Source organism: Pleurodeles waltl, chromosome 5 (assembly GCF_031143425.1).
Source record: "Pleurodeles waltl isolate 20211129_DDA chromosome 5, aPleWal1.hap1.20221129, whole genome shotgun sequence".
NCBI lineage: Eukaryota > Metazoa > Chordata > Amphibia > Caudata > Salamandridae > Pleurodeles > Pleurodeles waltl.
This window is the reverse complement of record NC_090444.1, coordinates 425,425,202-425,452,214: the sequence shown is the minus strand read 5'-3', so window position 1 is coordinate 425,452,214 and position 27,013 is coordinate 425,425,202. Positions and strand designations below refer to the sequence as shown.

The following is a 27,013-nucleotide window of genomic DNA, read 5'->3' as shown; positions in this document are numbered from 1 at the left end:
CGCGTCCAAGGGCAATGCGTCCAAGGGCAATGCGCTATGGATCAGTTGGGCAGGGATATTTGCTTACGCTTTTCCCCCTCTTCCACTCATTCCTTATCTGGTCAACAAACTAAGTCAAAACAAACTCAAACTAATACTCATAGCACCAACCTGGGCTCGCCAACCGTGGTACACAACACTGTTGGACTTATCAGTAGTACCTCACATCAAATTACCAAACATACCAGATCTGTTAACACAACAGATCAGACACCCCAATCCAGCATCGCTCAATCTAGCAATCTGGCTCCTGAAGTCTTAGAATTTGGACATTTAAACCTTACACAAGAGTGTATGGAGGTCATTAAACAAGCTAGAAAACCTACAACAAGACATTGTTACGCAAACAAATGGAAAAGATTTGTTTGCTACTGCCACACTAATCACACTCAACCACTACATGCCTCCACAAAGGACATTGTAAGCTACTTATTACACTTACAAAAGTCTAATCTAGCATTCTCTTCCATTAAAATACATCTCACTGCAATATCTGCCTATCTGCAGATTACACATACAACATCGCTTTTTAGAATCCCAGTCATTAAAGCATTTATGGAGGGACTAAAAAGAATCATACCCCCAAGGACACCACCAGTACCTTCGTGGAACCTTAATATTGTATTAACACGACTCATGGGACCACCATTCGAACCCATTCACTCTTGTGAAATGCAATACTTGACTTGGAAAGTAGCCTTTCTAATAGCTATCACATCACTTAGAAGAGTAAGTGAGATACAAGCATTTACTATTCAAGAACCCTTTATACAAATACATAAACATAAAGTGGTTCTCCGTACAAATCCCAATTTCTTACCAAAGGTCATATCACCATTCCACCTAAACCAAACTGTGGAACTCCCAGTCTTCTTTCCGCAACCAGACTCATTAGCCGAAAGAGCCTTACATACTTTAGACATAAAAAGAGCACTAATGTATTACATTGACAGAACAAAACAATTTTGTAAAACAAAACAATTGTTTGTAGCCTTCCAAAAACCTCATGCAGGTAATCCTATATCCAAACAAGGCATCGCCAGATGGATAGTTAAATGTATTCAAACTTGCTATATTAAAGCAAAAAGAGATTTACCTATTACACCAAGAGCACATTCCACTAGGAAGAAAGGCGCCACAATGGCTTTTTTTTGGGAATGTACCTATGACAGAAATTTGTAAGGCAGCCACCTGGTCTACGCCTCATACATTCACTAAGCATTACTGTGCAGATGTGTTAGCAACACAACAAGCCACAGTAGGACAGGCTGTATTAAGAACATTATTTCAGACAACTTCAACTCCTACAGGCTAAACCACCGCTTTTTGGGGAGATTACTGCTTGTTAGTCTATGCACAGCATGTGTATCTGCAGCTACATATGCCACCAAACGGAAAATGTCCCTTACCCAGTGTACATCTGTTCGTGGCATGAGACGCTGCAGATTCACATGCACCCTCCCACCTCCCCGGGAGCCTGTAGCCGTTGTTAGTTGAATAAAAATTGTAAATTTGTAAATATTCTTTTGATACACATTATGTACATACATACCTACTCCATTGCATGGGCACATCTAGTATACTCACAACTCCTACCTCACCCTCTGCGGGGAAAACAATCTAAGATGGAGTCGACGCCCATGCGCAATGGAGCCGAAAGGGAGGAGTCCCTCGGTCTCATGACTCGAAAAGACTTCTTCGAAGAAAAACAACTTGTAACACTCAGAGCCCAACACTAGATGGCAGGATAATGCACAGCATGTGAATCTGCAGCGTCTCATGCCACGAACAGATGTACACTGGGTAAGTGACATTTTCTATATATAAATTTCTCTTCTTTATCTTTATTCTGTACAAACGACCATAAAAGCACAAAACAATCACTGCATAATATCCTATAATACAAAAGCAATCAATCAAATCCATTAGAATCACCTTAAAACCAATAAATATGATGTACATACACTGAGAAAAGCCCTACAGATCAGTAAACAATTTGCAAGATTTTGGCTCCCATTGCATATTTTGTAGAACTATAGCACCGGTTACACATAATACATGTTACAAACCTCAATACAAAATGTTCCCCCCGGAAAAGCACACATTTCCTCAGGATTTAGCTCTCCGTATAATAAATACAATACAGCCAAATCGTTAAAACAATAAAATCGAATAAAACCATCTGTTCATTCTGGACGTTGAAGCTCAGAGGATCCGTGTGATCGTTAAAAACAAAAGGTCTTGGCTAATGCTAAGCCTGAAACTTGCCGTCCACATTAGAACTTGGTTGAAAACATTTCAAGTAGTGGATTATCCGGAGCGGCAACCAGCCCCTTGACGGTGCGACTGCACAGTCCGCATCAGTGGGTGTCTGAATGCTTCCGTTTCACCATCTCCACCCTGCAGGCCATGGCAAAGGCCTTTATTCGATTATATTTAAACAATTAAACCCGTATTCTAAAACCTACGTCTTGTGCCCTCTTGCCAAGGTAAGGAGTGAGTTTAACATTCATTTGTGCCTTAACATGGCACCAATAGACCATCGGAGTTCTCGGATAGTAAAAAGTGGAAATATATCGTGCTAACACGGAGGCTTATCTGAAAAGCATCGAGGAGAGTTTGCCTTGTAAAAAGTGCATTTAAAACACTGTTTCATGTATTCACCCAAAAAAGAGAAGTTCCTCGAGCTACATACTCAGTCGCTACAAGTGAAGCTCGAAATGCCCAAAACTTCCACTGTCCCAGGTCAGGTTTGGCTAGCTCGTCTAGTCCCTTCTGTTCTGGTGCACGTGGTGGGGCTTCTCCTTTTACAGAAGAAGGAATGAAGGTGCCAGAATGCAAAGAAGGAGCAGTCTCCATGAAACACTCACACCAGCCCTGTGACTGCATGTGATCCGTGTAAGTGAGGGTTTCGAGGCACCGAGTTGAGGTGCCTAGCGCTGGAATGCCAGGGTTGGGAATCTTGGGAGTCTTCATTCTGTGCAGTCACTATCCGGGCCCTTTGAGGGGACGGGTTTAGCCCCATTTCAAGCGGCGGTTTATTTCAATGAATGGAATCCTGTGAAGGGAAGACTGAGTTTTGAAATTGTGATGGACATGCAACATAAACTGAGTCCTCCCATAGATTCTATTGTTTAGATACAAGGACATGTATAATTCAATGTTTCTGTAATTTAATTAAGTGGACCATGCCCCGTTTGATTTTTCAGGTGGATTCTGGAGTATGTAGGACATTCCACACATTCGCCTCCTCTCCCCCCCTTGAATCTTGGTACATCTGTGTCGCTGTAAACTTTTTTGTTAATTAACTTGTTCATTTTGTTTGCACCTTTGAATTCCTGGGTTGACATTTTTCAGATGCTGTAAAAATTACAAATGTTTATTGATGCACCATATGGGAATCCAGATCTTTTTTTTTTTTTTTTTTTTACTACTTCAGCTATTATATGGTGCAGCTGTATGGTTCTTTTGTGTTAAAAAGTGTTCTTGTTTCACAGATCATGTTAAAGCCCCATGTTAATTCTCTCCTGTGCTCCTTTGCTGCTTACATTAAAATGGCAGGTCTTTTCTGTTACTAAGGGACTCTGTCCTACTAAACTCTTTAGAAAGATCGATCACTGCAGCTTAATGTAGAATCCTCTGTTGTCCCTTGGGGTGAAGGAGCAGGCGAGAGAGTGGCATGTCTGAGATCACGCCTACCACCACGGTGTTCATGCACTGGCCATGCTGGTAGAGGCTGAGCCCTTTACGATATGTTGCCACACTTCCACAATCCAGTGATGCAAGCAGGGAAGGCTAGTTGTCACTTGGTCTACTTACACAAGATAGACCACTTGAATGAAGATACAAAGGCAGCAGGAAAAATCCTTAGCCCAGCTGTAGGAAGTTGGCTCTGTAAGTACTATTTCAAAGTAAGAAATAGTGTGCACAGAGTCCAAGGGTTCCCCTTAAAGGTAAGATAGTGGCAAAAAGTGATAATTCTAATGCTCTATTTTGTGGTAGTGTGGTCGAGCAGTAGGCTAATCAGAGGGTAGTGTTAAGCATTTGTAGTACACACACAGGCAATAAATGAGGAACACACACTCAAATACTTACTCCAGGCCAATAGGATTTTATATAGAAAAATATATTTTCTTAGTTTATTTTAAGAACCACAGGTTCAAGATTTACAAGTACTACTTCAAATGAAAGGTATTTCACTTAGGTATTTTAGGAACTTTGAATAATCACAATAGCATATACAGTTTTGGTAAAAATGGCAATAAGCTATTTTAAAAGTGGACACAGTGCAAAAATCAACAGTTCCTGGGGGAGGTAAGTAATTAAGTTCACAGGTAAGTAAAACACTTACAGGGTTCAAAGTTGGGTCCAAGGTAGCCCACCGTTGGGGGTTCAAGGCAACCCCAAAGTTACCACACCAGCAGCTCAGGGCCGGTCAGGTGCAGAGGTCAAAGAGGTGCCCAAAACACATAGGCTTCAATGGAGAACAGGGGTGCCCTGGTTCCATTCTGCCAGCAGGTAAGTACCCGCGTCCTCGGGGGGCAGACCAGGGGGGTTTTGTAGGGCACCGGGGGGGACACAAGCAGGCACAGAAAGTACACCCTCAGCAGCACAGGGGCAGCCGGGTGCAGAGTGCAAACAGGCATCGGGTTTTGTATTGAAAGCAATAGGGAGACCCGGGGTCTCTTCAACGATGCAGGCAGGCACAGGAGGGGCTCCTCAGGGTAGCCACCACCTGGGCTAGGTAGAGGGTCGCCTGGGGGTCGCTCCTGCACTGGAGTTCGGTTCCTTCAGGTCCTGGGGGCTGCGCATGCAGTGTTGGTTCCAGGCGTCGGGTCCCTTGTTCCAGGCAGTCGCGGTCAGGGGGAGCCTCTGGATTTCCTCTGCAGGCGTCGCTGTGGGGGAGCAGGGGGGGTCGTCTCTGGCTACTCACGGGCTTGCAGTCACTGGGGAGTCCTCCCTGAAGTGTTAGTTTTCCGCAGGTCGAGCCGGGGGCGTCGGGTGCAGAGTGGAAAGTCTCACGCTTGAAGCAGGAAACGTGAAGTCTTTAAAGTTGTTTCTTTGTTGCAAGAAAGTTGCAGGTTGTTGAACAGGGCCGCTGTTCACTGGAGTTTCTTGGTCCTTGGTTGCAGGGCAGTCCTCTGAGGCTTCAGAGGTCGCTGGTCCCTGTTGGATGCGTCGCTGTTGCAGTTTTCTTCGAAGTTGGGAGACAGACCGGTAGGGCTGGGGCCAAAGCAGTTGTCGTCTCCGTCTTCACTGCAGGGCTTCAGGTCAGCAGTCCTTCTTGTTAAGGTTGCAGGAATCTAGTTTCCTAGGTTCTGGGGGGCCCTAAATACCGAATTTAGGGGTGTGTGTAGGTCTGGGAGGGCAGTAGCCAATGGCTACTGTCCTTGTGGGTGGCTACACCCTCTTTGTGCCTCCTCCCTGAGGGAAGGGGGCACATCCCTAATCCTATTGGGGGAATCTTCCATCCAAAAGATGGAGGATTTCTAAAAGTAAGTCTCACCTCAGCTCAGGACACCTTAGGGGCTGTCCTGACTGGTGGGTGACTCCTCCTTGTTTTTCTAATTATCTCCTCCAGCCTTGCCGCCAAAAGTGGGGGCAGTGGCCGGAGGGGCGGGCATCTCCACTAGCTGGGATGCCCTGTGGCGCTGTAACAAAGGGGGCGAGCCTTTGAGGCCCACCGCCAGGTGTTACAGTTCCTGCAGGGGGAGGTGAGAAGCACCTCCACCCAGTACAGGCTTTGTTCCTGGCCACAGAGTGACAAAGGCACTCTCCCCATGTGGCCAGCAACATGTCTGGTGTGTGGCAGGCTGGCAGAAACTAGTTAGCCTACACTGGAAGTCGGGTATGTTTTCAGGGGGCATCTCTAACGTGCCCTCTGGGTGTATTTTACAATAAATTGCACACTGGCATCAGTGTGCATTTATTGTGCTGAGAAGTTTGATACCAAACTTCCCAGTTTTCAGTGTAGCCATTATGGTGCTGTGGAGTTTGTGTTTGACAGGCTCCCAGACCACATACTCTTATGGCTACCCTGCACTTACAATGTCTAAGGTTTGGTTTAGACACTGTAGGGGCATAGTGCTCGTGCACTTATGCCCTCACCTGTGGTATAGTGCACCCTGCCTTAGGGCTGTAAGGCCTGCTAGAGGGGTGACCCGTACCTATGCCACAGGCAGTGTGAGGTTGGCATGGAACTCTGAGGGGAGTGCCATGTTGACTTAGTCTTTTTCTCCCCACCAGCACACACAAGCTGTGAAGCAGTGTGCATGTGCTGAGTGAGGGGTCCCTAGGGTGGCATAAAACATGCTGCAGCCCTTAGAAACCTTCCCTGGCATCAGGGCCCTTGGTACCAGAGGTACCAGTTACAAGGGACTTACCTGAGTGCCAGGGTTGTGCCAATTGTGGAGACAAAGGTACAGTTTAGTGAAAGAACACTGGTGCTGGGGCCTGGTTAGCAGGGTCCCAGCACACTTTCAAATCATAACTTAGCATCGGCAAAGGCAAAAAGTCAGGGGGTAACCATGCCAAGGAGGCATTTCCTTACAACACCTTTTCCCTATCTCTCCCTGCCATTCCTGGGTTTATTCATTTTTTTGTTTGCAAGCCTGCATGTGAAAGAAGCGTGGAAGATGGCTTGAAGCTGCTTATTCACCATAGTTTTGCGTGTGTTTGTGTGTAGCAGGAAACTCCAGTGTGGGTTTGTTAGGGTCCTAGACTAGTCAATGGAAAAAACCTCCTCCTGAATTTGTCACTCCATGTCTGCCAAGAGTTGTCCAACTTTTTGCAGTAAAGGAGGTTTTACAATTCAAAAAACTTGGTGTACAAAATGCAGTGGTGCTATGGTGTACAAAATGCAGATGGTTCTTGGGAGCAGTAAATGACAATTCATTTTTGAAACGCTAATAACATGCTTTATCACCAGAAGTTCCTCCAAATTCTCCTTGAGTTCATGGCTTCCTTGGTAATAGCAGGCCTGTTAATTGAGTGCTATGAATACAGGTTGATTTGAATTGTGTAGCGCACACCGAACCATTCAAGTGCTTCTAGGTGCTGTAAGAACAGTATGTTTGTTCTTTTGGTTCTTCCTTGCACTGAATCCGCATGATCTTATGAACGTTAGCAGTAGTAATGTTGACCCTCAGAAAGCGGGGAAACGTTGATCCTTCTCTCTTTGAGTTAAAGATACTAATGATCTTGATTACATTTTTCCATCTATTCCACGTGATGTAGATTTTGCTCTCTGACAAGTGACCGTTTTGAGTGTCACACATTCATTTTTATAACATCAACGCGGTTACTTTCACGGGCAAGCGACACAGGGACCCTCCTCGATCACAGTTTCCTCATAGCGTATGTTCTACCTTCAGCAGTGGGTTGAAGATTAGTGTCGGGCAGAACTGATTTTACCTGAGATGTGTCTTCAGTGTGCCTCAGAAGAACATACCGGTGTGACCACTGCAGGAAGTGCAGGGTGAACCATTGCAGGGGAGGAGCAGTTGCAACTTGGGATCTATTGCCTGTGCTTTTACATCTCGAGTCTAGCGTTAGAAAGTACCTTTTGATTTTAATAAAATTATATACTTATCGGTGTTTTTAGTCAGTTCTTTTAATCTATTGGTCTGTCATTGTCTCAGTCGCATTTTAGTTCAGCCCACTACAAAATGCCGCAAGGGGCACGGGGTCTGCCCATTTCAGCCACTGGCTTACCCAGTGGCTTAGCGCGGGGGGTGGAGGGGGGGCCGGCCGCAACATCTTGGAAGAGACTAAATCCACGGGTTAGGGGGCACAAATTACTTGCCTTGCCCCGGGTTAGGGGGCGCAAATTACTTGCCTTGCCCCGGGTGCTGACAACCCACGCTACGCCACTGGGCTTACCTCTCTGGAAGTGATGGCTTTCCGCTTTTGCACAAATTGCACTTACACAAACGGTAGTCCCCTTGAACAGTTTTACAAATTCCATTCATAAACACTGGCAAAGCCAAAGGTTGGCAGAAAATGCCAGACCAATTGGCTTTGCCAATGCTTGTTTTCAAAGCAGCAGTTAGAGTACACCTGAGCAGATAAGGTGGTTGGGGTTTTGGAGTTCAATCTTGTCACGAGGTATTTGGGTGTGGGAGCGTTCAAGGAGTATGTATGGGAGACGGGCCTTTGAAAAAGATTCTACCCATCCAGGGAGCGGGAGTAGATTTCTTATGAATGTGTATTATTATTATTGTTGCATTTGATTTAATTGCCATGTGTTTGTCTTTTCTCAACAGATTTTTGGAAACATAAACTGATGACGAAGAGTGTGTAGAGAAAGCGAAGATGACGGCGGTAGCAACGGATTACGACCACATGGAAATCCAGCAACAATATACCGATGTCAACAACCGCTGGGATGACGAGTGGGACAATGAGAACAGCTCCGCGCGCTTGTTTGAGCGATCGCGCATCAAGGCTTTAGCAGGTAGGCCGCTCGCAACAGCTGGTCGTTAATTATGTACCAGTAGTGGAAATGAGACACTGTGTGAAAATTTGCAGCAGAATTTTAGCTGTTTCTTAATAAAGATATCCACAGACGGGTGCTCATACTAAATTAATCTCTCGTCTTCTAGACACCACATATTTATGATTAACATCATGTAGTTTATCTTTGAACCTGTCCAGGTTTATGCAACTTTGTGAACTATATATTTCTATTTTGTTTTTGATTTTTAATCAAATCTATCAGGACGCGCTTTGATGTAGACCTCCGAAAACTAGTGAGAAGCACTTGGAGGGGGTTTCAGGGAATCTTGTTGGCATCCCATCTTCCACTGTGAAATTCATTTTAAATACAGCCTTAATCATATATCCTCGAAGCGCTGAGAGATCAAAACTGGAGGTGTAAAACCACTTCGGGCAAACTTTCAACATTATCGTTTTCTTGTTAGATTGGCCTATTCTGAGATTTGCGATTCCTTGGATGTTGCCTTCGAAAGGTTTGTGATGAACAGAGCCTGTGAGGTGTAGTGAATATGATGTTGACTCATCCTGGCAGTTTCTCTGCGAATGGTGCAGAGGCGGGTCTGTGGTGATTCTGGAGCCGGCAGAACCGGAGAGGTCCAGTAGTCAGTGCGTAGTCTCACCATTTCACGGACTGCTCCTGAGCAGGTCCGGCTGAACACTTCATTTCCAGGCAGCAAATCCAGGAAGACAAGTGAACTATACCAGCCTCCTTTATGGCCCTTCTTCGGGCGTTGTCTCGCGTTATTATGCAAGAACACCGAGGTTAATTCCAGCATTCTGATTGGCTCAGCTATTTTCCCTATTCCAGATAGGGCGCTGACTACTACTCCGCTGTCAATAGACAGTTCTGGTTGGAATGTGTGCTGCTTACACTGGTGTTACCGTCATCATCAAAATGGGAACAAGTTCTGCGATTATAGGTCTCCCAACTACCTACTCTGCATTCTCCTACCCACTGACATGCACACTTTTCAGCAAGAGCATCAGGTGAGCTAGTTGGGCTGTGCTTGAGCAAAACAGCCTTCAAGGAGCCACACACGTGTTTACTTCCCTAAGTTCTACCAGAATCTGTTAAAAAATGATCCCACACCATCGTTGCTCGTTCAGATACTATGCCGTGGCGGAGATTTTACACGTAGGTCCTTTTCGGGAACACCCCTACCTGTGTGCGTGCGTTTTTTAAGAATGATGTTTTGTCTCTTTTTCTTCTTTTCTAGTTAGCTACCAATACTGTGTAATCCAAAAAGAGAAAATAATCAAGTCTTATGTGAAAATAACTCTTATCCGCCCTACCCAGGTTCAAAACCTAGTGTTGGAGTTCGATCATTAAGAGCCAGAGATAGGTAGTGTTGTATTGTAATAGTATTTGTATAGCGCTTACTACCCTGACGAGCATACAGGCGAAGGTGGCGAATGACACTAATTGGACTGCGTCAGCTCAGTCACACGTCGGAAACGCGACCGGCACTGAACTATATGTCCTCTAACGCTTGTTTATGGACAAGAAATTCGGAGCTATGATTCTGCTTGTTCTTTTGGAGATGTGAACACTCAACTTTTTTTTTTCTATGCAGGATGACAGATCTAGTGAAGGTTCCTTTGCCCCTAGTGTACCCTACGCCGGATTCACCCTAGAGAGACCCCTACCCCTGGAAGCACTGAAAAATCGCATAGCATGTTTATGCAGTTCAGAAATCCCTGGGATGGGGAGTGTCTGTCTCCAGTTTGAAGAGAGAGCCGTTCCAAGGTGAGAAGAAGTAGAAGGCGGCTAGTCACGCGCATTAAATGAGCTCCAGGAAGTGTAAAGCTGCAGAGCAGTTTATGTATTTGGTAAATTATTGTGAGACTGCCGTGGTCGCGTGCCCACATTCCTGACCTCTGCACAGAATGCCTCACGGGTGTGGCACATAGTGTAGGGCCGGCAGCCACGAGCCAAGCGCGCCCTTTCCTGTCAGAGCCGGGACCGCTCAAGACACCGTTTATCTGCCTTTTCCAGTGAAGTTTTAGGCGCAGGTTCTTTACTGTGGATGTCGGAGAAAGACGAGAGTCGCCGTCCACTCACAAGGCGTTTCCTCCTGAGCAATAAATAATACAGACACAATAAGCACTTGTAGGATATTTAATACAAGCAGTCTTCCTAAATTATTCACATAGCTTGAAATTAGCTGGTGGTTCTCAGGTGGAGGTGCGATTCTGCCTTTCCAACAGGTGGCATCTGTTTTAATAAGGCTGTCATTATTTAAATTGCTTTTTCATTTACTTTTGAATTCGTTATTGAAGTTATTCTGATACTTTCTTTCAAATTAACTAGACTTCCCCTTCTTTACAACGCATGCGCATGCTTGTGTCAATTCTCGACCAAGGAGGGGCTCCAGACCCCTGTAATGTAGCATTTTGGATTCATCCCGTGTGATTCTTTTCAGCTTGGGTTCTACTGGTTACGCTGCGCTTGGTAGCCCTGGGGATGTCGCTGGAACGTGAAGCATTTGCGAATTTGAGATGAAGGTGATCCCTGAGAGCAGAAGAGGTGCCAGAGCCCTCCGGAATATCCACAGGGACGAGCTGGGAGTTAGAGGAGGCTTGTGACGAAAGAACCGTCAGCCTGGTATTGGAGGGTGATGGAATTACTGGAAATGGTGTTGATGTGAAAAGTGTGGTCTCAAGGCACTATAAACATTTTCTGTGCCGAGTACATGGCATATTGCAAACTTAGGGCCTGATTTAGAACTCAGTGGACAGGGTACTCCATCATAACGGTGACGGACATTCCGTCCACCGAATTCCCATGCTGTTCTATGGGATTTAGATTTCGGCCGATGAGGTAGTCATCACTGTTGTGACGGAGTAACCGTCCACTGAGCTCTCAATCAGGCCCTCTGTATTTTCTTCAAGTTGGGCATTTCAGAATTAACTTCAGTTATCAGTCCCTTTCTAGCAAGCCGTAACAAGCTTGAAGGAAGAAAACCTGCTTCTCTCCTAGATCTAGTTGAGCCACTGCTGTGTAATGAGGGAGCGATCTTGACATCACTCTTTTAAATCATATTTTCACTTGCACACTCTGTTATCGACCTTTTGGACTCTGACCTTACTAGACAATATGAGGTAAGACATGAATTAGGAATTTAGTTGTGCTTTTTCAATGCCCAGTTGAAAAGGTCTCCACTACCGGTCACTCTTTCTGTATGCACCTGGCTACATTCTCAACCAGAGTATACTTTAATGGGAATTCAACAATTGTTACTATGTGCTTTTGTGTTCATGTCACTGCTTTTTTCTAGTGAGTTTCCTCAGTTTAGCAACGTAGTAAGTGCATTGCACCTTTGGTAGCTCATTTTACTGCTCTGTCCTTTTTTTTTTTTTATCCCCACTGCTGTCGCTTGAGGATGTTGGAAATCTAAGTTAGTCCTTCCTCAATCCAGGAATACAATTCTTAAGCAGATCAAAACATACATAGTGAGTGAGGTGATCATTAATGGTGCTTCTGTTCTGTGGCCCTCATAATACTAAATGTTGCGCTTGGGGCCATTTATTTATGGAACTGTATCATCAGGATATTACGCTGTCCTTTCCCGTTGGCAACTGTACCCCACCGACGCTTCCACGTAGACTATTTTTCTTGGTCTCTTTTCTTCAAAGCGTTAAGTAGGTTATTTCCTTGCCGTGACAGTCCTAAAATTGGAAGACTTCCTCTTTGCTCACATCTCCCAAGCCTGTACAAGGGCTTTTTCAAATAAACAGGAAGTCCCCTTAACGGTGCCTGAGGTTGACCTAGTTAAGTAAAGTAAAACTTCCTTCCCTCTGGAGAAAATAATTATTCCGAAGGATGTGGTTGACATTAAAGTTGAGTCCGCACTGTTCCACAGTGTTCCCATACCCTTAGAGGAATTCAAAGCGGCTAATTCATAGATAGGGTTTCCGAGCTACTTCCAAAAGAAACCACAACATATTAAAAGCACTGCAAAGTAACTTACGGTAAACCGTCCTCGTCGTTCTAAATGTGGTCATATGACCAAAACTCTCCTAAGCTTCCTTGTTGCTTCATGCAGTTCCTATCATTTGTAAGTAAGCCAGATTCACCGCAACTTCACAATGGGCAACTATTTAGGGGGCAAAATGCATTATTTATGACGTTTTATTGATTACCAGGACTTTTAAGACATTATATTTAGTGCTGGTGAATTACCTCATGGAATTGAGTGTAGCCATAAACGGTAGTGGAGTAAAATCAATGTTTAAAGTTTTAACCCTTTTCATGCTTAGATGCTATAGACAGGAGATGTACCTACCTCCAAGGAAAAAATATTTTTGTAGCAGAGGAGTACAAGAAATGTATTTTCATGTAACTTCAAAAGCATTCCTGTTCTATGCTACTCTCCTTATGCCATTCTCACGAGGCCATGTTTGATTTGGTATCACATTTTGCATTCTAACTTGATCCAAACCTAACAAGTATGCACTGTAGTTCAACACTTAAGTAAGACATGTTCTTTCAACTTGGATCCATCTCTTTGTAGTCTTAAAATTAAAACCTGATTCTTATCTACCTTTAAAGTGGTTAGTAACCTAATCTCCTGTGTTTATATTTGTCTGATGTATGTCTGCCCCCTCTGCTTTGCTGTTTAGCAGGTGCTTCGTAATTGATTAAGATACAAATATTATTCGGAGTGAATTAAGTGTTGCAAGAAGTGATGCAGTCTGCAGAGATATCAGGGATATTGTATAGGAAGGACCTAATGGACAAGGCATAGATCTGCGAAAGTTTCAAATGAGCCAGAATATTTGACATTAATGTAGCTGGTTTTCAGAGCATATTTCTCTGAAACCTGGAGCCAGCAAGCCCATTTACACTGGCAGTGATTCTGATCCAGATGTTGCTCCTTATCTGCCTGGCTTCTAGTGTTTTGGATCATTTGACATTGTTGGCGTTTTTCTCAAGGAGGATCATGTAGATAATGTACTGTATTTCAGGAGGCGGGAGAGCAGAGCTTGGATTATGCAGTGCTTAATTTGAGCTGGTGGTTGCCGGTGGGGGGACACCAGCATTTATTTTTGAGGGCCAGCACTTATTATTCTGTATCTGTAGTCAACTACTGCGAGCAAAAGACGCATATGGGAAAGACTGAGCAAAGAAAGATGGAAAAGTCACAGAAAGATTAAGCAGAAAGCTGCAAGAGTAAGATGAAGAGAGTGGCTGTAAATGGATTAAAGGAGCCGAGGTGGCTTTAGGATTACGCTTCCTCAATATTCTGTGCTCAAATTTTTAAATGCAGCAGCTGCGTGTTTCAGAGGAGAGCTTTGGGGATCAGTACATTTTTGTTTTCAATTTGCCACTGGAACTGTGACTTGAAATTCAGTGAGGACAAAAGGGATGAATCTGTATTATCGTTCTCAGCAGGATTGCACAACCACTAATGTCAATGACTGCTCTATGTGAGTAGGGATAGGGTGCTGTTGATTTTTCATGGTGGGCAGCGTATCTAAAGCAAGGAATGGTCTCTCTTGTTCTTTCTTCAGTAAGTAGGGTGGCAGTGGGTACTATCCATTTTGCCTCCCTTTTATTGATGAACACTCTAGTTCTAGTGTTCGATAGTAGAGATACAGTGTGGCCTATCAGAGCCATTTAGTGTGTCAGTAGGCATAACTAGATGGCATTGTATGCTGTTCTGCAGCATGTTCTGAAGCACTGTAGCAGGGTTTAGCTGTTTGAAGATGTGTAGTATCATGCATGACCTGACCCAGACCTGAACAATTTTGCTGCTCTTGAATGTTACTTAGGGGGCGTTGAAGTATGCTACAGGCCTGTTACTTTATTTGCACCCTGTTTGGGCCATGCAGTGTGGTCTAGGGCACTATGGCGGTCGTTACGAGTCTGGTGGCCTCTTGACTTGTGGTGGCGTTTGGACAGCTGCCAATGCGGAGGTCCGAGTGCCACATTATGACCATGGCGGTTGTGCTGTGGTTGGACCGCCAGCACCACCAGGATTAGTTGTCCTGGTGGTCGTGGAGGTCCTAATCCGCCAGGCCAGCACTGCCCTGAGGAGTATGACTTAGTTCGCTGCCAGCGATTTGATGATGGTAACACCACCATGAAAAGGCTGGCGGAGAACGGGTGCAAGGGGCCGTCGCAATGTTCACTGTCTGCTTGGCTGGTGCACCCTGCATCCTACAACATTGCAGCCGGCTCGATTACAAGCCGGAGACAATGCTGTAGGGTGTTTACTGCTAGGCAGGTGGAAACTCAGGTTTCTGCCTGCCGACCTAGCGGGAAACTCGTAATGGGCCCAGCGGTGAGGTAGCCTCTATGGCGGCAACCTCCCTGTTGGAAGTTCGTCAGACGGACAAAACCGTCCACTGAACTCGTAATCCGGGATTATGTCTGGTTGATGTGTAGTGATAGAGTAGAGAAGAGTGTTAGATTCAGGAGCTGAAACTTTTGGGAATTTCTGTCAGAACTGAAGCTCTGCTGAGTTACAGGAAAAGCGGTTTTGTCTGTGTGACCAACTAGTGTAATAGGTCACTGTGGTTTCCCTGTGATTAGATGTAGAGAGGGGCAGTTATCCAGTATGGTTTGGGGCAGCGTTTGAGCACCAAGGGTCTCCATGAGTGAGTGAGAGACACAGACTCTCGATATTTCAATCTCTCACCATTCTGTCATCAAGGACTGAGGTATGGGGTTAACTAGGTCTGTCAGTTATTGAGCTTGGCTGTTGTTCGGATAAGAAGAGCGCTAGATAGATGGGTGGGATTGTGCTCTGAAGTTTGAAACAGTTATTCCAAAGACCTGCTACATGTACTCGTTGATTTCTGGAGACACCTGAACTCTTGAGTTGATGTTGTTGTACCTATTTTTACCGTTTAAGTGCGTTTTTTTATTAACAGACCCTTTATACAAGATGTGGAGCTCTTTCTGAACTAGACATTTCTAAATGTCAGGTTTAAACTTGACGCAGAGACAGAACTGAGAATTTGAATTAAAAACAAATGATCTGCAAATATATTTTCTAGAACTTTAACAAGTCATTGAAAGCGAGTATTTATGATTATTTTATATAGGATCCGAGGTTTGCAATAAAAACAAATGTGACCTGAGGTTTGGTGCAATTTTTCATGCATTACAAAATCTGCCACAGAGTTAAAGGAAAGCTTCCCAAGGTTTTACACCTCGAGTGTGTTCTGATTCAGCAGAACAGCTTCACAAAAAGAGACCTGAAGCTGGGAGAGGCTGGTAAATAATTGAGCAGATTCCAGGACTGCTGAGCACACTGTTGAATGGAGGTCACAGTGGAAGGACGGCCAAGAGGATTCACTTGATACAGAAGAGGAGAAACCTAAAACCAGCAGCACTAAATTAACAGATGTGCGCACTCAACCATCCCTAGGCCTCTTGGCTCATTGCTGTCTGGTCTTTGAGATGTGCAGTAATTTTAAAGGGCTGCCAGTGAGCGATGTCACAATAGTCCTCAGGATCTCAACTATACATCATCAAACAAAGTACCATTCTAGAATGACCTTTTCGGTTTTTGTTTCTTAAAAAAAGTTTGTATAGAGAACTGTGCATTTACTTTACACTGGACGGGCGTCTTACGACTCCTAGCAAATACCACATGTATTATAGAGCTGTGAAAGAGAATGCTAGCATATTATTGGCTTCATCAATAAAACCGAACTGCATACATTGATTCAGAACCTGCAGCAGCATTTTTAATCCCCGTTTTTCTTTACCTGGCTTCCCTGCTCTATGTGTTCATTATATTGGTTTCCTGGAGTCAGATGAATATCTCTCTTGCAGTGGGACATGAAAAAAAGTATGAAAGAGTAAATTAAATTAAGAAGACATTTTAGTGAAGTGCACGAAGCACCTACGGAGCATTTGTTCCTTTGTCTGCGAAATAAAAGAACGCAATTAAATAATCTGCAGTTATGTATTTATTTTGAAATAACAGGACACTGTCACTGTAGTAGAAGATTTATTATTTTACTTCAGACTTTTCTCTAACAGTTATTGAAAAGAAAAGTGATGCCATTGCCTGAAAATCCATTTCAGATTTTAGCATCGGTAAGTACCACAGAACATCATCTGGAGGAAGCCCTCTATTAGTCATGCTGTAGATTCAGTTTTCCAAACTCAATGCATATTTTTGACGTAAATTGTTGCGATTTCACAGTTTCAACTCAACGAGTCTTGTAGTCTTTTGTCCAAAGAAGTCCTTTTGAATGCGGTCTTCCAGGACCATGTCTCTGCTGAGCAATTAACACAAACACCGTTGCCTTTTATGCGTGTTGTGCTTGTAAATACGTCACAATCCATAGCATTAAAAAAGGGGTGTGATTTCTGAGGATAATTATTCGAGGAGAAGAAAATGCGTCCATCGAGACAGGAGTAATCTGAGGTTTCGGGACCTTGGTAAAATGGCCTTTGCCTCTTGTATGGGGGCAGTAAGGAGTTGAATAAACGTGAATACCTGATAAACTTTCCACTGTGCTACAAACTCAGCAGCCCTTAGATGCCCCATTTGACGAAGAGCAGGCAGACTCCTAGCTCCAGCTGTAAAGCTGGCGAGAAGAATGAAATAGAATCAAGGCCTACATAACCCTGCAGGCGAGGTAGTACTTTCATGCTCATTTCTGAATGGGGCGTACGAGGCTTCCCGTATATTCTTGGGGAGAGTTGCACGAAGGTGTGCCAATCCAAGCTGACAAAAAGCCTTATAGATGGTGCGAGGTCCCACACCCACGGTCGGCACAGAGAGACCTTGTATCTACTCTCTACTTCGGCAGTGTTAATAGTGTTGGTTGTATGTTGTGGATTCGTTTTAGATGTTGTTTTTTACTGTGTGCTATGAACCGTATTAATGTCGTGGATCACTCGCATGCATTATTTAAACTTTGCGTGTCCTGTTATGCTTCAGATTTCTGCTCTGTAATTGTACTGAGCTATACGACCTACCCGAATCCTTGAAAGCAGCGCCTCCTTAAGGCCATAGCCTAACTGATTTGTTTGCTTGGCTTCCTGCTGAAATACTTTTAAAGAATTGAATTCGTGGCATTCTCTAGTCCTTGAGCACCAGGCTCTTGCAGTGCTCGCGCACAAGCAGGGCCTCACTGTTGCAGGGTTTAGTAGGGCGCTGCACTGTCGCCTTCGGCTCACTTGGATGGCGGGACCGTCTGGGAGGTAAGACTTGCAGGGCGGTAGGTCGCGCTGAATGCGAGGGGTCCATAACCAGCACTCCTACACAGCTACTCCTAAGAATCCGCTTAGTAGATCTGCTTGAACCGCTCTCTTTTCAAGAGTTTTCTGAGTCACGGGTGGATGAGTTCACCCCTGAGATGTGCAACGAAGACTTGTGACCTTTAATACCAGGAGTCTTCTAGCAGGTTTTTTCTTTGTCTAATCCATTGGGAGATGGTTGACATGAGTTTTGTAATGTGTGGCGAGTGTTTCTAACCCATCCGGGGCTTTGCCCCAATAGGCTTTGTGTATTTGAATAAGGCTTGGGGCTTAATTCTTGAATTGTGCCTTAAAACCAGGCAAAGGCTTCCGCAAGGGAAGGATGAGCACATCTCTGTGCTGTCGGATGAGGGTTCTGGATGTTGTCACACTGCACTTCCATCAAGACGTCTGGCTAGCATGGATTCCGTGTTGGTCCCTTGCTTTCATTGCTGCCTACAGAGACTGTCGAGCAGTTTGCCCCGTGAGCATTGCACAGTGGTATGTCAAAGTGCCATCCGTGTTTGTCCTCGTGTTCTTTTGGTTGGATAAGTCAGGTTTCAATGGAATAGATTATCCCTCCATAATCGGATAGTGACTTCTAGCTGCAGATTCCTTACCTTTGCATTCTACCCAGGCATCAGACTGGATATGAAAAATGTTTGTGAGCAGTACCCCTGCACGCCATTAGCTCGTGTCAATCGTCTCTGCATCCATCGTTGGTGTCATCCACACCAGATATGACATCGCAGTTCCTATATAGGCACGTCCCCAGTACGCTGATGTCAGTTATTTTATTTCCATGCCAGCAAGCGCTAATCCAAAGAGAGCTACCCTCAGTCAATTTCTGACTGGCTTTTTTCAACTTTGTTGAGTGTTTTTTGAGTGTTTTTACTCCTGGTGCATCCAAGATGTCCTCCAGAAAGACTGGCTTCGAGCCCTGTAGATCCTGTCATCGGGCAATGTCCGTGACAGATCCACACCTCATGTATCTTTGGTGCCCAGGATGTTCTCTCCCACCTCCAGACTACGGTGAACTTCTCACATTCACTGGGGTTTACTATAAATGTGCAAAAGTCACACCTGACATCCTCTCAGACGCTTCCTTTAGTGCAGTGTTGGGCTTATCCTCCTGATTCGTGAGGCCAGGATATTCAGGCTATGATACTGATATTTCAGCCTCTGTCCTGGATGTCGGTGAGAATGACTGAGGCTGGTGGGACTCATGGCCTCCTGTATTCTGCTGGTGACATATGCCAGATGGCATAGGCAGACTCTGCAGTTGTGCCTGAAGTTCCAATGGGCACAGCATCAGGAGAATGTCTCTACAAAGTCTTGATCTTGCAGGGAACTGTAAAAGATCTACAGTGGAGCCTTTGTCACGTGGCTCTGAACCTCTGGATGTGGCTGGAACAGCAGTGCATAACCATGGTGGGTAAACATCTGTCAGGTTCTCTGAACACCAGAGTAGATGAACTCCGCCAAACATGCCAGGCAGATCACAAATGGCATCTCCATCCGGAGGTGACGCAAGGTCTCTCAATAGTGGGGAGAGTCTTGGTTAGATCTGATCGCCTCCACAGAGAGCATGCAATGTCAGCAATCTTGCACGTTGGAGTTTCCAAGGCAGCAATCGCTCAGGGATGCTTTTCATCTTGAGTGGAACTCTGGCCTCTGTATGCCTTTCTGTCCATACCACTTTTGCCCTGACTTATCAAGAAGATCAACAAACGACTGGGCCCAAGCTTCAAGCTGGGCACAGTGCGGTATCCTGAGCTGCTGAGTATGTCAAATCAATCCTCCGATCCGACTGCCCTTTCGGGAGGATCTTCTGTTGCAGCAGCAGGGAAGGGTTCTGCACCTGACCTTGTCCACACTTCTCTTTCTTATGCAGAGAATGAGCGGCGCAGTTGACTGCTTTTCACCTTCCTCCCGAAGTCTGTAACATAATCTTGGCTGCCAGGTGTCCCTCCACCAAAACCGTATATGCCTGTCGTTGGAAGAAATTTGTGGCACGGTGCACAGACAAGTCTGACCCCTTTTCTCCCCCTCTCTCTGAGGTCCTGCTGTTTATCCTTTCCCTGGCCCAGAAGGGCTCAGCTATGGGCACTCTTAAAGGTTGTCAGCTATTTCTTCTTTGAAGTTGCCTGATCAACCTGACTTTAAGTAGGTTCCTCAAAGGTCCTGCACATCTCTTTCCTCTATCCACATTCATTATGCCCCAATTGGATCTTAATTTGGGTTTGACATTTCTGATGTGTGCTCCTTTTGAGCCTCTCCACAATTGTCCGCTCAGGCTTCTGACTTTGAAAACCGCTTTCCTTGTGGCCATTACATCTGCCCGTGAGGTGAGTGAGCTGCAGGCATTGTAATCTAAGCCACCCTACCTTTCCATCTATCCTGACAAAGGAGTGCTTTGCACCAGGGCCTTCTTTCTGCCAAAAGTGGTTACGCCCTTTCATGTAGGCCAATCCATCACCTACTTCTTACGCACTCCCACATCCTTCTAAGGAGGAGAAGAGACAAGACTCTACCGCCTGGACCCAAAAAGAGCACTGGCATTCTACCTTCATTGCACAGAAGAGTTCCGGGTAGATGACCAACTCTTTGTAGGTTATGTGGGTGCGAAGAAAGGTTGGGCAGTGCAGAAGTGGGCCATCTCCATATTGGTCATACTCTGCATTAAGATATGCTACGCACTGGCCACAAAGCAACCCCCTGAGAGTTTGCATGCTTATATTACCTGAGCTACAGCTGCATTCACTTTGTTAGCATGCAGAGTTCCAGTCCTTGACCTCTGTCAGGTGGCAACTTGGGCATCCCTGCACACGTTTACCATACACTACTGCCTGGAAGGTCCGGTCTGTAGGGATGGATACTTTGCCCTTGTTTTGTACACCCACCTTTGGGGCTGGTATTGCTTGGGTATCTATTCAAAGGTAAAGAATCTTCAGCTTGAAGGCTCCATCAGATGAACAAGTTACTTACCTTTGGGGACGCCTTATCTGGTAGAGACAATATCTAGTTGTAGATTCCTTACCAACCCACCCATCCACCCGCCTTGCGAACTGATGTCTAGGGACAGGGACTCCCCTTTCAGGGCCTTAGTTTTGATGCACCAATAGTCAGTTTCTTTATGCCTCTCCATTTCTGGGTGGAATGGTATGAAAAGAAACTGATGTCAGCATGCCGGGGTGGCATCTATATTGAAACTGACACCATATCTGCATGGACGATGCCGATGATGGACGCCGACCCGATCAACGCCACCCAACTGCACGCAGGGGTATTGCTCACAAATGTTCCGGATCCAGTCTGACACCTGGGGAGAATTCAAAGATAAGGAACCTGCAGATAGATATTGTCTCTACCAGATAAGGCATTACTAAAGGTAAGTACCTTGTTCTTCAAGACCCCAAAGTAGCTGGAACCTACGGCTCCAGCTTGGAAGAGAAAAATCAGGCCCCGTCACACCAGATCTATGAACCTACATAAAAGTTGTCCTTAGTGACAGCTACAGAAGAATTCTTGTTGGGAGAAGAACAAGATGATTGCTTTGCCTGTTCAGATTCCTTCTGGTTACTGGAAACTTGTGTTTACAGAAACCTTTCACTTTGAAAGAAAAGGTTTGCATAGAATTAGGATAAATTCCTCAGATCAGACGTACTATTTTAAATCGAGCATCATATTTGTCAATGTGCTGGACACTTTAGGCTTTGGCAATGCTTTTGAAAGTGTGCCAATTTATATAGAGACGTTGTTTTTAGTTATATCTAAAGTGTTTTAGTAAGGGCTCATACAAAGTATGCAGAGAGGTTCCCTGCCTGAGCATCACCTCTCTATATGCACCATTGAACCATTGAAAAGTAACGCGTATATTTCCAGTTATCTTCATATCTCCATACCACGTGTTCGTGAGTAAGTGAACACTTTCTATATGGTAGACCTCCATATTTCATGTTAGTACTGAATGCTGAAGAAGTAAACTTACGAGAGGCTCAAGATCGAGGAAACTGGCATAGCATGGAGACAGAGGCGTGCAGCAGCAACAACAGTTCTGCAGAGAGCCAGGATAAACTGTTAAAGAAACAGGGTTAAGTCTGTGTTTCACTAATCCATATTCTATCTAAATTATTAATGTGTTTCAATACAATAAAGATAATCACAATTAGAATATTGCGGTTAGTCGTTTTGAATTTAGATAGGTTTGTCATTGTCCTTAGCCAAAATGGATAATACTTTAAGAAAAAAGATGGAGCACAGCATCCATGTCCACCGTAAAGTATGCGTGCTAATGTGAAAATTATTGATTTGTGTTACTTCAAAATGGAGTTGTAACTAGAATCAAGGCCCACCACCGAGACGAGCTGCATACATTTCAGCTCTTTGGTCTATTTTTCCCTTCACAATTATTAATGGACAAGTTAAAATAGCATCACTGTCATGGGCAAGGTCTGTGAAAAAAACAAATCTGTCTTTGTCTCATGCAATTCAACAGCTACCAGTAGAAGCAGAATCATTTTTAGCAGATTATCCAAACAGCATCTTTTAGTTCAGACTTCCAGCCGACCTAAATGAAATGGCGCCGATTCCTTTCTCTGATGGGACTATTTAACAAACATATTAAACTACGTCCAAAGCCAGAGTGAGTCGCTGGGAAAGATGCGTTTAAATGGCAAAGAAAGAATTCCGTGACTGGTGGACCTGCCTATGTTGCAATAGAGTACCCTCGGTATGTAGACATTGGATAAAGCATTTGAAAACCAACTTTATAAAATGTACACACCTGACTCTGTAAGCATAGTGTGAATGAATGTCTATATGCTCTGGGTATGCAGCAGGCCACTATGTAGGCACCGATTCCCACAGCCTAAATGAATGGATTCAATCAGAACTGTAATTCAGTTTCATGTCATTTCAGTGTAGTGATGAATTATAAACCGACAAAACTATATCAACATCAGTACTTTTCAGTTCATCGCGTATAAACTATTTAGTGACCATAAACACCATTGATGGCCAATCATAAGACAAATGCTCCTATAAAAACGCCCTGTCCCTCTGGTTAATTACCCTGATTGATCATGTGTTAGGACCCTTCACTAGGTGCTCCCAAATTCTAATCTAGAGGCCCCAGCCCCATTCTCTAGTGCAGGCCCTCGGGTCCTCACACTGAGGTAAAGATCCCGCTGCCTCCATGGGTAAGAGGAGTATTCTGCCACTGCGTGTACCAAACCTCAGTGAGGGCTGTGCATGGCACCTTAGCTTTGTCGCTTTTCTTTCAGTTCTAAAGCATATAGTCCTATTCAACTAGCAGAGAGATTATTTTCCCTAATCCCAGTTGCTGATGGAAATTAGAGATTAAATGCATAAAAGGCGAATGAAGGCCAAGACAAATTAAAAGTAGAGGTGTAGTGTAGCACATATCTTGTTGGATTCGGGTGTAAAGACTTTCCACTGATATTTAACTGAGTTGCACTAAAACAGAATAGTTAATGACTGCGTCCTTTATGAGCAGCTATTTCATTTTTGTCATTGTTATGAACATAGTGTCTTTGTTGAAATCATGCGTTTTGCTTTTTTAATCCATAACTCTCTTCTCTTTTTCCCTCTCGACTTCAGTTCACCACCTCCCTTTTTAGAGGTGAGCACAAAGCGCTCCGTCCCTTGTAGTAATCTCTCTTTGGGCTTCCAACCACGCCCATGTCACATCAGTCACTTTCATTGGTTTGTGGGCTTGCCTTTTAAAATCCACTTGCTTTCATTTGTGAAAGGCATGTATGTATACGTCATGCCTTTTCTGGTGTTTAGCCCACCTACACAGCTCTGTTAAACTACTAAAAACACGAGGCTCGATGTTTTCAGCATGGTTTCTGGACTACTTTATCTGTTTATTTTCCATGCGGCGGGATCGCGCTGGGGTTTACATAGTGCGATCGGGCTCGGTTTTTCTGTTTTCAATTTTAGCACGATCGCGCTGCGTTTTTTGTGTGGCAAGAAAAGTCCAGTTAAGAGTTTACAAAGCTAATAGCTCTAACTCGAACAATCGTGAGACCTGTTGCATTGAAAATGCTTGTTTAAATCCTGACACTCTCCCCTTCTAGCTTGTTCCTCTGCTGCCCCCCCCTTCTTCCTGTCTGTTTCTAGAACTGCTAGCATATCCGCCTGTTCATATATAATTGCTTGCCTACTCTCCCATGTTCCCAACTCCTCACTGTTTTTGTTCACCATTCCGTCCCTTTCCTTTCTGTGTCCTTCTGCCTTCTCTTAAACTCTTCCGTCCTTTCCCCACCTCATCATTCTGTGTTGTGCTCGTTTAATCTTCATCCCCGCTTTTTGCCACAATTTATCTTCTTCTTTTATTCACCATAGTTCTTTCCCCACATCTGTGGCCAGTCTCTTTGCTCCCATTCCCAGCAATATTCAGCTTGAGAGCAACACTCCTCTACCCCAACCCCGCTAGCAGTGCTCCCTTACTGCACAAGGAGCTACCACTTGGAAAGGCATCTGCTTCAAGAAACCGGACTTGAATTAGTAGTAAAAGCACTTTTCTTGTTTCCTAATTTGTTTTACCAGATATTCCTGTAACGTTTTTTTTCGCGCTTCGTTTGTGGGTCTGGCTACAAACAGCTTTATCTGTTTGGCAGGCCTTGTTTCATCAGTTCTTCAAAAGCAGTTCAACAAGAAGCATGTCAGAGAGTGACTGAGGTTTATGCCAGCCCTTTTCAGTCATTGGCTTTGTTTAGTTTTCTATGGTTTGCCATCGCTAGGAAGGGTTTTCCATGAAGCCACAGCATTTTGTGAGTAGTTACAGTCATGTGTCCATTGTGTTTTAATGATAAAGCATCAAGTAGTCCTTTTGTGAGACTGCAGATACAATAAGATGTGTTGCTTGTAAATCACTCTAAGTTCTTTGATGTATTTACTTTGCTGCCAATTTTTCATGGCTGATTAGTAGCCGTGTTGTTTAGGATGTGGCTACTGTTTCCGTACCTCAGCCTATTATAAAGAGGCAGTGAGAGTCACTATCACACTTGGACATTGAATGTTTTAATTTCCTGCCATGATAACATGATGCTGGTGCTATGTTTTTTGTTCACGAACTAAGCATCAAAGCTCTCTTGAAGATGGAAAAAAACTACTGGCCTTTTGTGTATGCTCACTGCTACCGACGTTTGATAATGTAAATGCACACACATGCTTTCTTACAAATGCAACAAAATACTCTCCATCTGTGCAAGTTCTGCTGCTGTTGCCACATTGATATTACCAGCCTATGACAACAAAAAGCCTTGCACTAGTACTTAATATATACCACTTTCAAATTCTAAAAAAAAAAAAACCCTCTTATTATATGTAGGTGTATTTGCTTATTGTATAATATTATCTTTACTTCCGTACCTTTCCAACCATCTTTGCTTCCATAACATGTTTCCATTATCTTTCAGAAACATCCCTTTACTTTTCCCCTTTTCATGACACAATGTGCCCTTATTTATATACCAAAATAATAACTTCAAAATAAAAAAATCCTTTGTAACAATTCTATATATTTAATGTTAACAATGGCTAAAATTAAAATAAATTAAACGATTAGCTTTTTTTATTTTCTTTTGATTTCTTTGTGAAATGTTAGATCTCAAAAGATACATTAGATGCTATGTTCCTGACTGTTCCACCAAAGTGCTTACCTAAAAAGTCATAAAACATCTAATGATCTGCACGTAATTAACAGGATCTTGGCATTCTACCCCTATTTTCCTTACTTCCCAACTACACTTGATTTCTTTACATCCTTCCCCCGCGTGCCACCTGTAACCAGCACAACTATTTACCTTACAGCGCCACACTGTGCCATTCAAGTTCACTTTAAATCCAAACTTCCTGAAGTACAAAAAACTACATAGGAAACATAGCCTTGCACATAAGGTCAACATTTGTGTCAGATGCACAGAAATAGTAAGTACCAAGTGCAATCTGACATCCCTGTTGTACTCATAGCATTTAATTGCCAGATGATTTTGCTAACTCTTATGGATACAACATTTTCACCAGGCAGTATTTCATCAACAATACAAACGTCCTTCCATTGCGTGTTCACATTATCTCCAGCTGGGGTCTCATTGGATGTCCGTTCAAACAAGATTATCTACAAATCTTTTGCTGTGAATGCCTCTTAGGTTCTCGTTCAACACAGACGTCCTCTTCTGAATCATTTGACACATTTCTGTGAAGGTACAGATTAGATAAAGTGATGCAACCAGTTCAGCAAGGAGGCCCTACACCAGCTTCCATACTATTCTAGCCCAAAAAGGGGTTTCATTATGGCATTTTCTTTCTAGGGGCACCACATGCAAACACTTCTATCCTTGGCCAAACTCTTACCAACATGCCCACAAAGTCAGACCTGCTAGCATTGCTGCTGTTTGGTTTATTTATGACTTTCACCCTACTATTACATTGGGTGTCCCAAGCACCAATTGCAAAAGTAGGAGAAATGCCTTTATTCTCTGTAGCCGCTGTTGCACAGCCATTTGACACGAGGTGTGGTCAAACAAATAATATTTTAGAAATGGGTTGACTTGTTGTGTCAGCGCTTTCAGAGCGGCTCTGTAACATTTAATCTACCTCCCAATTGGTTCAATCAACAAGTGCTAATTCTTCGATAGGGTTCATATTATGGAGTACCACGATGCTGCCACTTGGCAGGAGCTTCCTTTTATTTGCTGCTAGATCATTATTCCTGCCCTTCATCGGCTGTCCATCTTTCTAAGGCTAGCACTGCTTATTTGCTTTGCTAATAACCTGCAGCACTTCAGCCGTGTCACTTATTACCCCTTCCGTTCCATCCAAAAAAACCTGCAACATGGGTGTTGAGCGTTGTTCCAGTTGGATTAGATCCATGTCAGGTTTCCAGTATAGCCAGTATGTAAATAAGTTGTGTTAATTTGAGTGTAAATGTATCCTATATGGATATGACATTCTGGTGTGGGTCTAGCACTTCTTGTTTTTCCTACCTTTTGAAAGAGTACACATGCAAAAACTCTTATCTGTTATGAACCAACCCTAGTACAACACAAAGCCAAGAACTTTGTTTTTCGTGGTTTTTATCTTTTTATCCTCCCTCAACTTGTCATTTCGAAACCAAGGGTGGTGAAACATAACATGTAATATATTATTACAAATCCGCAAGTTGGCATTTCACTGTATTTTTCCCTGTTACCCATGTGCAGACCATGAGTTTAAAAGAGTGGCTCCACTGTGCTCTGT

The 27,013-nt window shown here is 44.0% G+C and overlaps 1 protein-coding gene across 3 annotated transcripts in view; it reads left to right on the top strand.

The window, feature by feature from the left end:
- SPTBN1 (spectrin beta, non-erythrocytic 1) overlaps positions 1-27,013 on the top strand; it is a 502,311-nt gene that overhangs the window by 125,005 nt on the left and 350,293 nt on the right. For all 3 annotated transcript variants that reach the window (XM_069234188.1, XM_069234189.1, XM_069234190.1), the window contains exon 2: positions 8,304-8,494. In XM_069234188.1, the coding sequence (XP_069090289.1) occupies positions 8,353-8,494 (142 nt within the window). In that variant the 5' untranslated portion in view covers positions 8,304-8,352. The remainder of the gene's footprint in view (positions 1-8,303; positions 8,495-27,013) is intronic.